The following is a 16,100-nucleotide window of genomic DNA, read 5'->3' as shown; positions in this document are numbered from 1 at the left end:
AGCAGTTTTTCAAAAGGAGAGGAAAATTCAAAAACAGGTGCACTGGGATTGGCCGAATGTCCAGCCAAGCCTTAAGTGTAGAATATTTGCAAGGAATGTAAGCTGTCTGTATTTTCACTTTTCACAACATAACGGACCAGTGGATATATTTTACACCCGGTCTTTTGTTTCCTAAAGGTAGCCAGCCCTGTTACCCAGAATTCAAACCTAGTACATGCTGGTCTAAGCACCCCATCACAGAGGCTGACAAATTGAAGCACGATACTACATTTTTATGTATTGTTACTTACAAAAACAGCCAAAAGTACTATCTTACCTGAGTGCTGCTTGTAATGATTGGCGTGGAAATGGAGCTTGAAGCAGGCGTAGGCGGCTGTAAGATGATGGAGGGGGCACAGCTAGTTACTGTGTCAGGTGGCCGAACACTAACGCTGGGGAGAGAAAAAAAATGGAGCAAATTTTAACATGGACATTGTACATGTATATATTACAAAAAATATGAATTTATATGTGTATTAAATATGTATTTACACATCTTTTTTTCTTAAGAGATAGTGTCTGACAGAATGATATTGCTATGTCTGATGTTAATAAATAAGTGCCCATATATTTACTAGGGATGAACCGATAATTATTGTTTACTAATACAAATAAATTACAAATGAAGTATCTTTATAAAATTTAATGATACTGAAAACAAACATTCTACCTATCACACATATCGATGCAAACATGAATGGTTCATATCCATAAAAAATATTACAAAAGGAGTGAACATTGAATCAAATTCCAATCTATTTACACAAATATCACATATAGATAATCATTGCTTCACGATTACGGAACTCAGCAGCCATTTTACACAGATTTCTCACTTCTTGTTGCACGAAATCGTCACGAACAACCTGTTGTTCCAGAAATTGTGTGCCAGGTGGGTATCAAAACAACTGACATCCGAACACAAAGCCCATTCCCACACTCAAAGACCCCCAACCCTCAACACTACCTGCCTAGGCATACCACAGATGGGAACCTGTTCCTGGGCAGAACCATTTCCTTCCAATTCAATCAAAAACAGAACCTCTGTCCATTAACCTCTCAAACCTTAAGCTCACTGCTGACAAACCTGAAGTCCTCTCCAAATGTCCCACCTTTCGGTTTCCCTTTACTATTCACATTCACACATTTGTCCAGAGATTACAATGGACTTATTTTTAGGCCAAGAATCCTCATTTGCAATCTGCCATCTTGATGTACACCATAGTCTTCTCCAGTATTGCTCTCCTTCCTCTCAAGATTCACCTTCACTTTCCGCCAAACCACCCACTTAAACTGCCATCATTTCCAGCATTGTAAGACGGCGCATTCCTAACAAACCTATCTTACAGCTCCAATCTGACCCCAGCCCAACAAGAACATCTCAAATCCCTTCACAACAACCAGATGAAAATCCTTCCAGCTGACAAGGGGGTCCACTACAGTAGTTACAAATACCTCTATGTAGAGGAACTCTCTCATCAGCTTTCAAACTCATCTATCTACAAATCCACCACAGTTGACCTATTCTCCACCCATCTCAACAAGATCAGGCACTTTGTCCTCTCCCAAGGCCCCTCTGAAGGTGTAATCCACCTTGTCATCTCCACCCTCATTCCTGACCAGCCTCACATAATTCATAAATTTTGTAAATTTCTAAATCTGAAGAATGGAATGTTTATCATTTAATATTGCATCAGTTGGACTTCAGTAAATTTTATAATGGTTAAAATTTCACATCAATCTATCTCTTCCCTACAATAATAAAGTCAAAGTTGATCAGAAAGATAAGAAAATTCACTTAAGATTGTTACTGATACTATTTTGAACCAACGCTCAGTAATTAAAAGTTGATTAATATTATTGCGTAAGTATTCCACTTCAATTATATGCATCAATGTTAATTATTACATCAAAATATTAAAATAACTGGTATAAAGACAAAATCCATTTTTCCCCACAATGCTGGTGTAAAATAAATTAAAACTTCAGTTTCCCCTTCCTCCAGAAAGACAAACATACCGGTAAAATATAGCAAAAAATTCCAACCAACACTTTCCGATATCAATACCATCTGTATTGACTGATATATCAGCATCGGCTCAGCCCTATTAAAAAATAGTTTCTCCTTTCTTTAAATGTCAAAAATGAAGCCTGGCCTACAGGAATATTATGACAATTAATTGCTCAATTGTGAAGTGTATTAAGATCGCAGTTGCTGTGCAGATAGAGAGCACTTGGCACACGAGCAGAGATCTTATACGCTGTATCGGGACAAAGCATGAAACACTTTTTTCCCTACCTAAAATTATCGTTATAAAAGAAAATTGTTATACTGTATCTGTTCTGCCTTTATTTAACAATGTGAATTTTACGTGGTAAATAAAAGCATCCAGTATTCTAATCATTGCCATGGGAAGAGTTTGTCAAAAAAGGGGTTCAAGTAATACAAATTTAACCCGATATTCTGTGACTTCACTTTCTTTCTGCTGTTCACGGGAAAAAGGGCAAAAACGAGGAAAAGGTCCCAGCACAATGTCACAAAAATGAGTGCAAGAGTGGTGATTTGTCTTGTGGAGCAAGGTGCTCAGTTTGGCAGTCACCATTTACAAATTCGTTTTTGAACATTGAGCAATCGAAGCATTCAAATAATATGCATAAAACTTCTCACGTTGATTAAAACTTAAATCTGATGTGCACATTGTAATCTTTAATTAGGAAACAGTTGTACTGTCTGACGCAATGCAAAACATACACATGGCTTGCTAATCGGCAAAATATTTGAAACAGTTTATTTTAGTGAACTGTGAAGAAGTTCGCTAAAATAACTGTAAACTGTGAAGTTACAATTCGTGGTCAATTTGAATAAAATATTTCAATTAAGACACACACTGAGTAAAATACAAATTTTATTCAACAAAATATATTTTCATGTAGAGGGTAAAGGTCAATATAGTTTCTAGCCTGTATAACAGGACTTTCAGTACAATGAATAATAAAAGATAGAACGTTCGTTGGAATTCTGATCAAAACATATGAAAAGTATAAACCTGTACTAATTATAATTATGTGGGGAAATTAAGGCCACTGAAGCTGGTCTAGGTATGCATATCCAATCTATTTTTGTTTATTAAACGTTTGTATAATAAATCAGAAAACATACCACATTTCTTTCATGAAGATGTTGATACAATGAATATGTTTCCTTTTCAGCAGGAAGAGACATCTGTGCATACTGGGTAGACACGTTTAACAATAAAAGTTGGGGGAAAATAAACTACTCAATTCTTCGTTTGATATGACCGGTAATGTAGGAGTTTTCTCAGCATCACCTAATCTAAAGAGCTTTCGATTTCTTGCATACGTTGGTTTTAACCAGTAAGAAAAAAAGGGGGTGACAAAATTGTTACCACACCTTTGTGATAAACGTTTCACGCATTTCATTTCAGTGATATGAGCAATTCTGGATAGCATTTGCTATTCCCCATGCTTAGATTTCACGAGTACAGGGTGATTAATAAGTAGGTTGACCGAGTCTATTTAAATGCATTTTTAGACACCATCAATTTTAAATTTTTGTTTGTTTGTTTAATAAATAAATGTAAGTGTTTCATTGTGATACTCCATATTCCGTGTTCCATCGCTGCCGAGTTGTAGTCGTAAGAAAACCAGGTCGAAGGGATTTTTTCTTCTCTTTTTAACTCTGCAATTTGAAGACTTGGGGTTTGGTGATGGGGTTTTTTGATGACATGGAGGACTGGGCATCCGCACCCATGGCCTACCACTTCAAAATATTAGCAGTACCCAAGTAGAAAATGACAACCACAAAATGTTAGTTGCATAGTACATGAATTACAAATACCTTTGACTCTGTGAAGACGTCAACCTGGCCACGGGCTGGTACGCTGAGGATGTTGGTGGAACTACACTTTCTGGACTCTGCATCTGCCCTATAGCTTGACGCACACTTTCACTCTGCTCACTATTTTTGTTTTGAGCCTCAACTGGAAGAAAAAAAATTCACATCAGTGTCTGCAGATGCACTTACATTCTTACACTGTTACCAAACTCTAAACCACTTACATTTATTCATTGTACAGTGTGTTTTAAAAGTCCTGCAGGATTCAAAAAACCTATAACTTTACCTGGGTGTTGACATGTCCCCACAGCCAATAATCACCTTGCAGGCCAAGGTGTGGGTCCTATTTCTCCTGCCTCGATGCCATCTTGGAATTGAGTGATCTTCTGCACCCACGTCATTCAGCAGTGTCGGCAGAACAAAATTTTAAATTTTCCTCTGTGTAAAAAACTATACTTCGTTGTAATAAACCTATTACTGCGAAGTTATAGCTTTTTATAGTCCTGCAGGACTTTTAAACCATGCTGTATTCTTCCTGCAGGGCTACCACTTCACACTTGTGAAAACAACTGCACCTCTTTGGTACAGCCAACTCCGTAGTGACCACCCTATAGAGTGGATTAGAGTGCTGCAATGAGCGTTTCTCGTTCGAGCGGCAAATAGTTCACACGGGCTACTCTAGATGGCACACAGAATTGATAGTTCTTCCATTCGAGTGAAAAATGACCGAACGGGCGAAATACACCCGAACTCTCGAACCATATTAGTACACGTATTTCCGTAATTTGCCTATGGTAGTGGGACCTCAAATATGGATCGTGAAGTAAAAGACGAAGTGAAATTGAAAAATAAGTGAACATAGTCATCATCTCCATGTTAAAATGCAGTTTTGTGTACCTTACCGAGATCCGTGAAAATGAAATAGATGATTATGGGCTGAAACTACCAAGGCGGACATTTTATGTTTCTACGATTATTGCCACATTCATATGATGTTTGATTGAATGCTATAACTCCATTTTATTATTTCGCAGAATATGATTATCCTTTTTGGTAAGTGAACAATGAAGTACACATACTTATTGCACTGTGATACGATATTTGTAATTGCTTAGGCAGGTCTGTCAGCATGAGTATTCATTTTATGTTTCAGTCTGTCGACATTGAATACTTTCATATGTGCTGTATTTGAGCCTTACATAATAATATACAAAATTATTATTTAGAATTGTAACTGCATAGAGTGGTTTCCTTGCATGCATAGGTTTTAGGTTGACAGTGCTGCTTATTAGGCTCTGAAATACAGGACGTTATCAATCATTCCACTACAAGTGAGGTACGTTCGAGCGTGGGAGATTCGAATGAGTTGAGTGAGCGAAAGTGGTCTGATGCAGTACTCTAGTGTGAATAATCTTGTATCTAGCATGGAAACATTTCCCTCACAATGGCTCTCTCTTATCTTGTCAAATAGATCATTGTATGGGCTCATATTGAGGAGTGTTCCAGTATCTCCCTCATAAAGTGGTGAAAATGTTTTTTTTTTTACAGAGGCAGCAGTGTGAGACCTTGTATTGTCATGAAAGAGAATGACCATCCTGGGTCATTTGAGGAACACTTTCACACATTCATAGGACAACACTGCATTGCCACATGTTTTATACAGCCCCAGAAAATATTCTTGGGCACTATGACTTTATACAACCTCAAATTTCATCCATAAGCATTGCTCAACTTTAGTAAAGTTGTGTTTGGGTGTTCACACTTTCCTTTTGCTCTGGTGCATAACACTCGCATGTCTCAGTCAATTATCAGCTATTGAACAGCTGGCCGACCTCTGCGGGGGAGTGGTTATCCCAGCATGTTACGACATCAGAGGTCCAGGGTTCAAATCCCAACCTGGGGATCGCTGTTCTTTGTGAGTGTCCCTTCATCAATTTCATCCTCATCTTTACGATTACCCAAATGTGGCAGAAACGAGAAGTAAAACAAACCAAATCAAACAAACACCAATCTAACAGACACATGTCACATGACTATAATGTTACCACTATTTTCATCAAGTCCTTGTGTATCCAAGTACAAGTCTACGGTTACATTTTCAATACGTTAATTACGACAAAAACTCCACAGCACATGTATTGTGTGCTTTATTCTCAAAATTAATTCGACACAAACTAAATTAGAAAACTTTAAGTTTTAAAATGGTATTGTATAATTTGATTACCTGATGGATGTGATTTGAAAAGCTCTTCCTTCAACGTTGGTAGAAAAGCATTTATGCGATCCCAAGTAATGTTCCACAGTTGTGAGTAGCCTTCGTTGGAGGAAAACACTTTGGCTGAATCCATGACGAGCAGCATGTTCTTCAAGGACTCAGGAATGGCTTCAGACTGCAGGTGAAAAAGAAAGTTATCTTAATAACAAATTTAAAGAAAATATATATTTTTTTCAATAGTAAGTTTTTGACAAATCTAATTCTGGAAGCATCCCAGTTTAAAGTTCAAAATTCAAGTTATATTAAATTACTTTTTCATGCAAAACTGAGAAATCCCAATTGTAGAAAGTAATGTTGTCCACACTTACCAGTAGGTCACTTTTGTCAGCATTCATGTATTTGTCCATAAAGTCCAAAATGGTTAACCAAAGAGCGGTGAAAGTTGGCAGTGATAGCAGTGGAGACAAATGGTGTAAGAAAACCTGGGGAAAAAAACTACACTTGAGGATCATCTACTGTCATTAAACATTATACGACATACAAAGTTAACAAACTTCCCAGCTAGTTCCCCGAGAGAAACAGTACATTCAGCCTCTTCCTCAATTTGTTTCAAGGTAGTGTCAAATGTAAATAATGGGACAATGCTGCAACCCAATTACCTTCACATTTTTTTTCTGGATTTTTCATCAAATTTTGATTATTTAACATAACTAGAGAGAGAACTGTGTTTATTCATTCAGATTTTTCTGTTGGCATCAGTGTTTTGTTGGGACTATTTGTTCTGTTCGACATAACATAACCAACAAAACTCTAATGGCACGAGTAAATGGTAGGTCTACTGGGATGATCTTTCCCACAGTGGGTACGGAAGTTCCGTTGCAGACTTCATTACATCAAACCAAAACCAACAGTAAGCTCGTTCTTGACCTGCAAAAGCAGCCATTTTTAATGGAACTGCTGCTGGCACATGTAGTGGTGGAATTCGGTACTATTCCACAACACTAGTCAAACTTGATGTATTTCCTTACAAAATGACACCAAAACCAGTTCTGTAACTTTTCCGAATCAATTTTTATACACTTACAAAGTTGAAAAGTCCTTTTTGGATCACCCTGTATATTGTGTTGAAATATTACAATAATAGACTTTTGACCAAAAGAGAGTACTTTATTTTTACTGGATGTGCACTTGCTTAGACACCAAATAGCCTTTTCATGATAAAGCTTGATGAATGGTGGGTTGTGACATGCAAATTGGAAACTCTCTCATTTGTGTACTTGTGGGCCTCATGTTAAACTGTACAGTCCTCTGGAATCATTTTTGCCCCCTCCCATTTTCTTTCATTCTATAAAAAGAAAGAAAGAAAGAAAGAAAGAAAGAAAGAGAGAAAAAGAGAGAGAGAGAGAGAGAGAGAGAGAGAGAAAGAGAGAGAGAGAGAGAGAGAGAGAGAGAGAGAGAGAGAGAGAGAGAGAGAGAGAGAGAGAGAGAGAGAGAGAGAGAAAGCGACTTACTGAGTAGTTTTTCCTCAATAGCCGAGACCTCTCTCTTACTGCACTTGTACTGCACAGGTTGCAGTCAGAACTCACTGATGGAATGACTGTGGTGTCTAACACTGTCCATTTGGACCATCTGTTGAAGCCACTGTTATCACAGGCATGGCAGGGCTGCTGCCTCTGACAAAGTGGACTTTCAGTCAGGGTTCCCACTCATCTGACAAAACAAAATCCCATAACTTTTCCAGAACTTTCCAGCCAACCCGATAATAAATTAGCAAATGTTATGTCTTTAACTATGTATGTTAGTCAAATGAATAGTTTATTCAACCCCATTGAAAATAAAATAACAACAGTTTTATATGAAATATCCCCCCCCCCCAAAAAAACCAATTGGGGAAAAAAGTGGAAGTTTTTAAAGTAAAGTGCTCCAGCACTTTGCACCATGCCATGAAGGTGTATAGGAGTTGTGGAGTTAGGGCCCCACACTTTCTTGATCTCGGCCAAAGATGGGGGTGATGTGATCAGCACCATGCTGGGTGGGCACCGGAGCTGTATGAACAGGTGGAGGGGGATCCCAGTTCTCCCCTGCTGGGGATCAAACCCGGCTTTCTCATATGGTACCCATGTCCTACTGGTACCGATGTATGATTAATATCGGCTGACAACAGAGGTAATATTGGAAAGCATTCATTGAAAATTAGTCCTTGATACTGTTTGGGTGTTTTGCAGTGTCTACAAAAATGCCATGCAAATCTTTCATATAAATATCCTGGAAATCATGCAAAATTATAAATATTTTAAAGCAAAACTCAGTTAGATTGCTACAATATAATTCCAAAAGAAACATATGTATTATAATTTATAAATATTCTTTGAATTAATTAGACGTGAGTGAGTTACTAGCTTTTTCCACGAAACTTACCTGTAGAGAGGTGTTCTATTATTTTTTTTTTGGCCTCTGCCACCATTCACTTGGGTGCAGTAGAAAAAAGTTAGTAATTCGCTTAACGTTTAATTATCAACCGTGTCTTTCATTCCCAAAACATGAATACAACTTTCAAGTATGGTATTAATACGAAATCATTAAGAGTATCAGCAGTGCATATTGGTAAAGGCTGAAAGTGGTCTCAGTTCAGCCCTAGTTTTTAGTTTCCAATCATGGCAAGAAAATAATTAGCTTCCTTTTTGAACATTTTTACAAAATTCCGTAACGTTTCAATGACCTTGTCACTCTTTCTCCGAGATTTCCAGGCCTGTGGGAACCTTGTCAGCATATTAGAAATAGTATTTCAATCATATATGATGCAGCACTAACAATATACAAAGATTTTTATGATGACTAGTTAATCTAGTACAACATTCTGAGAAAAAAAATGAAAATAATGTGAGTTTTCATAAATGTTGAAATCACCCTTACCTTACACAAAACAGTAGCAGCCCTTACTCTTGTCTCCTCTAACCCCATGGGATCCTCTGAGCTTATAGGCTCCAGCAGCTTTGCCAACAATGGGAAAAGGACTTTGTTGAAGCAAGATTCCCATTCCGCTGCAGACAGTGTCTGGAGGTCATGGACCAGCAGTGCCCTCTGGAGATATGTTATGGCACTCATCCTCACCTGGAACACAAACATATCCATGAACCCTAATACTTGGATTATTCAAAAACTAAGTATGCTGACCAAGGCAGTAATTTATTTTATTAAAAACAAACTAAACGTAATGTTTCAACCTTCTAGCAAAGTCTTCATCAGACTCTGTATCAAGTTACAAAAGTAACAAGATACACAAAAAGGGCATTATATATACACACAAACATTACTCCCTCCAGACTATGTTACTCTTGTTACTTTTGTACTTGATACAGAGTCGGATGAAGACCTTGCTAGAAGGTTGAAACGTTAAGTTTAGTTTATGTTTTTAATAAAATAAATTACTGCCTTGGTCAGCATACTTAGTTTTTCATAATCATGAAAACAAGGCTTAATGGTGTTATAATTGGATTATTCAGTGTCTACATACTGGACTACATATCTAACTGAATCAAGTAATAGGTCTTAGGAAAGGAAACATGTATCTTGAAACAGTACCAAATCATTGCAAGAACTGTAGTTCAATATAAAGTTAGAATCATATACACATAAAAGAAATGCCTCTTCTGATTTAACTACTTGATTTTACATAAAAAAAAGGACAAAAATTTAAGGAAAAATTGCAGGCTCTATCAGGACTTGAACCTGGGCCTCTGGCATACCATGCCATTACTTATCAAATTTAGCTCTACAGACAGCTCTGGTGTGTGCTAAATCATAAGAGTCGTTCTTCAATATCTGAGCAAATTTTGACAAAATTGAAATAATTGTGCATAACACAAACGCAACATGTACACACTTTCTAAAGAGAAGATAGAAATGGAGTACCTGTCGCCGACTATCACAGCACAGACGTGCTATCCCCTGCAGAAGGGGGCACCACCCCTGGGCCCAGAGGGACATGAACTCTGTCTCCCCATGCTCTTCCGCCCACCACCTGAAGATGTGAGCTGTCCTTGTGTGGAGAGTGTGCATCAAGTCTAATAGCTGAAAGAGATATTAGGTTACAACCTTCATAAAGCAAACAGTGAACTTTCTGCAACAGCTACATAGCTACTGTTGGTCAAATTTTGAACCATTTTACACAAGTATACAGCTCATGTATCGAAATTTACAAAAGAGACAGATTAATCGATACACTTTCGATATTGGCTGATACAGGTATACTGGTGTATCAGTAAAATTACTGATATTGTTACAGATGTAATACAAAATTACCAGATTTTTGTACAAAATTCTCCCACTTTAAAACTATTTTGCTGAAATTACACATGTAGTTCACATGTCTGGGGTTTTGAAATTTAACACTATAACTGCCAGGCCAATTTTGCATTTTTTTTTGTGGGAGGCTGGAGCTATTTTGATGGTGTGTGTCAATTATGCACACCCTGTAGTAACAAACCAGTTTCTTTTTATGTAAATATTTATTCTGAAATTCAAAACTCAAATGTACAATACTAAGTAAATCAACTACCTTACACAATACTACATTCTATACAACCACATTTTGTGCATTTATTTATCACAAATCCATTTAGTGTTCCATCTGTGAGAAAACTCATACATACATTTGTTTTCAAAGAAGGTGTGTATGAGAACTATACACACTGCCTGCAAGTTGCATTTCATTCTGATACACATGGCCTGAAATAGGAGATGTCCTGTGTATCAATTTAATACACAAGGCAGATAAAGTGTTAAATGTATAAATACATAGTTTCTTTTACAGACATGATCTTCAAGAAACATTTTTTAAGTTTATACTGCATTGGTAGAATATTGGTTATCGTTATCCATAAAATTTTATATTGGAACTTTATCAGTATCAGCAGAAATTAAATGCCAGTCATCCCTACCAAAAATTTTGTAGTCATGGACCCTTCTGGGTTGTAACAGTCTTACTGATTTTTCAATGGTATCATTACAACCCCAAAGTGTATGTGGCTGTACATAATATAGTACTCCATGTGGTTCAAGAATAGTGCCGTTACCTGAATTGATATTTGGTGATAGCCGCTTGGCAGTTCCTCGGAATCGCTTTCATCAGCATCATACGGGTTTGAATTGTTTTGAGGACTTCTCTGTTTGTGACTGCGAGATGCTTCCTCTCTTTTGCGGCTCCCGGTTTTCTTCCTGCTCTTCAGTTCCTTCGAAGATGCTTTCCTAGACGTCTGTTTATCTGCTAAAGAATAGAAATGTTGATTAGAAAAACTGTTCATGGATCTATCTGATCATGTACATTTCAGATGGGACCGATTATGTAATTCTTAATTTATTTACATTAGGCACATAGGCATATCAATTTGTTCGTAGTTATGATTTTGATGATTTATTCATTCCATATATTATTTCCTAATTTAGTGAAAATTTCATATTATTACATATAGCAAGTATCCAAGCAGAATATTTCTTTTCAAAGCCTAACCTTTTGCAGCCACCTTGCGATGTACAGGATGGTGCATGAAATGTTATTCTATTTATTTCATACATAACCCACATATTCTTGGCAAAATTGGATAGAATCATTCACTATAGTTTCAAATTTTCTCTTCAAGTTATCATGATTCAATGAGGGACACTGGTAAGTTGCTGGCACTTTGAATCAAATCATTTATGCATCTTAAGAGTTTTTGAAGGGTAGTAGTGCTTCTTCAACTTCCCTTCATATTTTTGGAACACACTGACAACTGTCTATTTTCAGGGGGCCTATCATGGACTAGAATGAATATGGAAACTTGTTTCAATCCCTGTCACAGGCTTTGTTCTTGGAGAAAAGCATCCATCTCAAGAGTAAACCACTTGTTGTTTATCATCTCACAAACTAGTGTGTGTGTGTCTCTTCATACCTGTCCATATTACCCCTTATATGTAATTTCATTGGTGTACAGAAACACCAATAGCCCAATAATTGAGTTTTGATGAGATATTTCAATGGTACGACATTGCATGCAGCACCCTGTACATTAAGACGATAAATGAAGTATTTAGGTTTTTCCTGAAACATTTGTAATTTTTCAGTAGTTCGTTACAGGGTTCCTTAATTACGCAATTCTTCATCTCAGCATCTCTTGTATTTTCTAAACTTACGGACTGCATATCAGCGCCGTTTGCAGAATGGTTTCAATTATTTATACAAAATTGTCAATGGCAAAATTCGCTGCAACACACTCCTTGAGGAATTCCACTTTCGAGTACCTATGTGCACAACATGCAACACAACCTTATTTTACACAAAAAAAACCTAGACAAGAAATTCACAAAATATCTCTCTTTTACAGACTTACCACACAATACAATGATCTCTCATCAAGTATCAATATATTTTCCTCCGAGTTTGCCTTTCGGTCTTCGATTAGAAGAAATGTTTGTAAAGAAATATAAAATAATGCTATTTATTTTGTGTTATTTTGTTACTTTTAATTATTATTTTTTATTTTTTGCTTCTTATTATTATTGCTTTTTCATTGTTGACAATTTCAGTGTAAAATGGCCACCTGTACTGTATCTGGAATTTTCTCAATAAATAAATAAATAAAGAATATCTATTAGCAGTATTGATAAATTTCATATTAGCACTTTATTACCAGCAAAATTTTTTCATTTGGTTCATCACTATACGGCATACGGTTTTAGAAGCGATATCGGGTGGAGACATGCAGAGCCTGTCCATGGTGACCAGCCAATGGCAGGAGTGCAACGTTGTACAGTTAGAAAATTGTGGCATGCAAGTTATATATAAAAATAGTTGAATATTGGACACAGAGAATTCTCTGTCTTTCCCTTCCACTAGCAGTTAAGTACTGTTGCCAAACTAACTGTTGCCTGCGTATTGGCTGAACTCATGTTCCTTCTAAAAGCGTACAATGTATAGTGATTTTTCATATAAAACTGGTATAAAAATCAACATAAAATTTTAAATTTGTAGCATTTAACCTCACATGTTTCACAATAGTGCCAGAACTAGGCACTTTCAATAATAAAAAAAATAGGTTTACCATCTACATGCAACTCCATTTGTGCAGAAAAATTTATTTAGAATATTTTCCCCAGAATACAAAAAATCATACCTGTGAGGTCATAAACAAATAAAAATACAGAAAATATTTACTTACTTGAATTAAGACTGGCCTCAACAAATGTTCTTATGCAATGAACACAGTTTTCAAAGTTGTAAGGTGTTATGTGAGCCACGTCCCTCACCAGGAATGCAAGGCTCTCGCAGCACTTGACAAGTGAGTGGGGGTCATGGGACAGAAGCTCCCTCTCGTGGACTATGCTGAACTGGTTGACAGGGAGGGGTCGAATCTGCATGGGCTGGATTTCGCCTTCTCTTCCAACCTAAAACAAGAAAGGATGTTTGGTGACATGCTTGGGGACTATGGACTTATATATCCATAAACCACCGATATAAATTTATGGAACCTCGATTTTATGTTTTTCAGGGGACCAAACTGTAAAAACTTAAAATGCGGGGAAAATGTAAAATCGAGGAAAACTTTACAACAATTTGCTTTGTTGGGACCATCAAGACTGAATGTATAATATGGGAAAATGTAAAATCCAGAAATGTAAAAATTCTTCTTTCTATTGTTTGTAATTTTTTAAGAGACTTCACATTTACTTAATGATCAGCAACTTAGTAGTTCAGAAACAGGTAAAAAGCTTTTAACTACGAGGGCTAGTCAAATAAGAGTGGGAATGATTTTTATATATATATATATATATCACAGAGTGAACATGTAGTGGTGAAACAAATTTGCGCGAGAAGAACTTGTCTCGGGGAATCGGCAGATAAAATTGCAAGCGCGTATGAGCATGCATCTGGCAACACCACGCAAACAAAACACAAATGGTCAGAAGTTGCATACGGAAAATGGAGTCTGTTCGTGAGGAGCAGTACGCGGCTTTGAAATTTTGTGTCCATCTGCAGAAATCTGCTACAGAAGCATACAAAATGTTTCAGCAGGAAAAAGGTGAAGATGTCCATTCAAAATCACCTGCATTTCGGTGGTTCAAACAGTTTAAGGAGGGCCGTGTTTCGACCACAAAGCAGGGCAATCCGGGCACTCTGCTCACTGCAGTGAACGAGATCATGGTTAAAACAGCTGCTGTTATTGTTCGGGATTATCGCCCAATAACAATAGATGAACTGGCAGACGTGTTACACATTTCCCATGGTAGTGCATTCACCATTCTGCACGATCGCTTTCACATAAGATGCGTATGTGCAAGATGGGTGTCGAGATTGCTAACGACTGAACAAAAGTAGGTGAGAGTGGAGGTGTGTCGGGAGCTTCAGCATCTGGTAGCGGAGCATGGCGAGGTCTACCTGGATTCAATCATACTGGTGACGAGAGTTGGCTTCACCACTAAGATCCCTAAAGCAAACAGGCAAGCACAGTCAGGAAATCATCCAGTTTTCCGATGCTAAAGAAAGCCAAAGCTGTTTCGTCGGCGAATAAGGTACTACCGTGGAATGGTCTACCAACATGAATTGTTGCATACCACGATTACTGGGCAGTATTTCGTGACAGTTTTGAAGAACCTGGCTGAACACATCCGTCGAAAATGCACTGAGCTGCATCCATCTGGTTGGCGCCTACACCAGGATAATGCATGCCCTGACGTTTCCAACGTTGTTGCCCAATATCTGACTCGTCAAAACATTGAATGTCCTGCACCCTCCACATAGCCTGGATCTTGCTCCATGTGACTTTTTTTTGTTCCCTCGTCTGAAATCGGAGCTGCGGGGCAGTTCTGAAGACGATGTCAAAAGATGGGTGCAAGCACATCTTCCAGGACTGGAATGTTGTGCCAAGTGTATAAAACTCGATGGGGGGGACTACTTTGAAAAAGACCATATCAACCTGGACTCTGCCTAATGTATTTCGTAAGTAAAAAAATATTTCTCATTCATTCTTGACTAGCTCTCATACAAGGGCTGGAAAGAAAATGATGGCAACGCTGTCACCATGTTAAAGTTAAAATGTATGAACAATGAAGGCACTGCTGCTTCCAGGACATCACTGTTCAACACAGCAGACTGACAGGTGTTAGGTGTTTGCCACCAGGGGTGGCAAATCAAACTGCTCTAAAATGCTGTTTTTGAAGTGCAAAAAAACATGTATGGATTGAGGTGGCATGTAAAAGGAACATGAACAAACGCCTTGAGGATCTACAAGACAAATGTGGCAATGATGTCTTGCCATATCAGACAATAGCCTGTTAGGTGTTAGCCATTTGGCAAGGACGCAACTATGAACACTGTTGGAAGCAATGAATACCAGTAGCAGTACTGCATTTGTTGGTGAACGTGAACATGTACCCTACTACTCGAAGGATGCTGCCTCTTGGGTGGAAATGCTTTCCTCTCAGTGGTTCCCAGTCTGGAAAACAGATCAAAGTCTAATGAACATGAAGTATGCTCAAGTACCTCCCACCCCATCATGATAACAACTTCCTCATGCAAGCAGCATTATGACATTGGGCAATGTCATGCAAGACATTCCCATGTTTGGAAATCCTGTTTGTTTCCTCTGCACTGCAGGATGAAGTTGGTGTTAATCCACATGCATCTTGTACAGCGGCATAACATTCCTTCACATTTATTCCATGTACTACCTTAATTTTAATCCACGCACGTTATTCCCCACTTCAAAAACAGCATTTTGGAGTGGTACGATTTGTCACTCCCTAAGTAACAGATTCACACTCCTCTGTCTGCATGACCTGCTTAAGTGAGACTGGGTGTATTTAAGAGCTATGCCTTTTTTTTTCCTGCATCCTAGAAACAGCATCACCTTCATTTGTTGATACATTAGTTTGTTCCAGTCCTCGTATGTGTGTGTGTAAGGTTATTGTTACTGAAATGCTGTAACCAGAATTCAATTGGTCAAAAAATTTTGC

The 16,100-nt window shown here is 37.7% G+C and overlaps 1 protein-coding gene across 3 annotated transcripts in view; it reads right to left on the bottom strand.

Annotated features, from left to right (window-relative positions):
• Window positions 1–16,100, bottom strand: part of garz (Sec7 domain-containing protein garz) — a 116,953-nt gene that overhangs the window by 11,924 nt on the left and 88,929 nt on the right. For 2 of the 3 annotated variants that reach the window (XM_083138083.1, XM_083138085.1), the window contains exons 27-34: window positions 13,307–13,532; window positions 11,186–11,376; window positions 10,023–10,181; window positions 9,024–9,221; window positions 6,479–6,592; window positions 6,120–6,285; window positions 3,899–4,040; window positions 317–431 (exon numbers count right to left, since the gene is read on the bottom strand). In XM_083138083.1, the coding sequence (XP_082994209.1) occupies window positions 317–431; window positions 3,899–4,040; window positions 6,120–6,285; window positions 6,479–6,592; window positions 9,024–9,221; window positions 10,023–10,181; window positions 11,186–11,376; window positions 13,307–13,532 (1,311 nt within the window). The remainder of the gene's footprint in view (window positions 1–316; window positions 432–3,898; window positions 4,041–6,119; window positions 6,286–6,478; window positions 6,593–9,023; window positions 9,222–10,022; window positions 10,182–11,185; window positions 11,377–13,306; window positions 13,533–16,100) is intronic. The other variant, XM_083138084.1, reaches the window with a different exon arrangement.

This window comes from Lepisma saccharinum, chromosome 16 (genome assembly GCF_977018435.1).
Source record: "Lepisma saccharinum chromosome 16, izLepSacc3.1, whole genome shotgun sequence".
Lineage (NCBI taxonomy): Eukaryota > Metazoa > Arthropoda > Insecta > Zygentoma > Lepismatidae > Lepisma > Lepisma saccharinum.
Note: the sequence above shows the minus strand (reverse complement) of the source record. Positions and strands in the feature narration are given on the sequence as shown.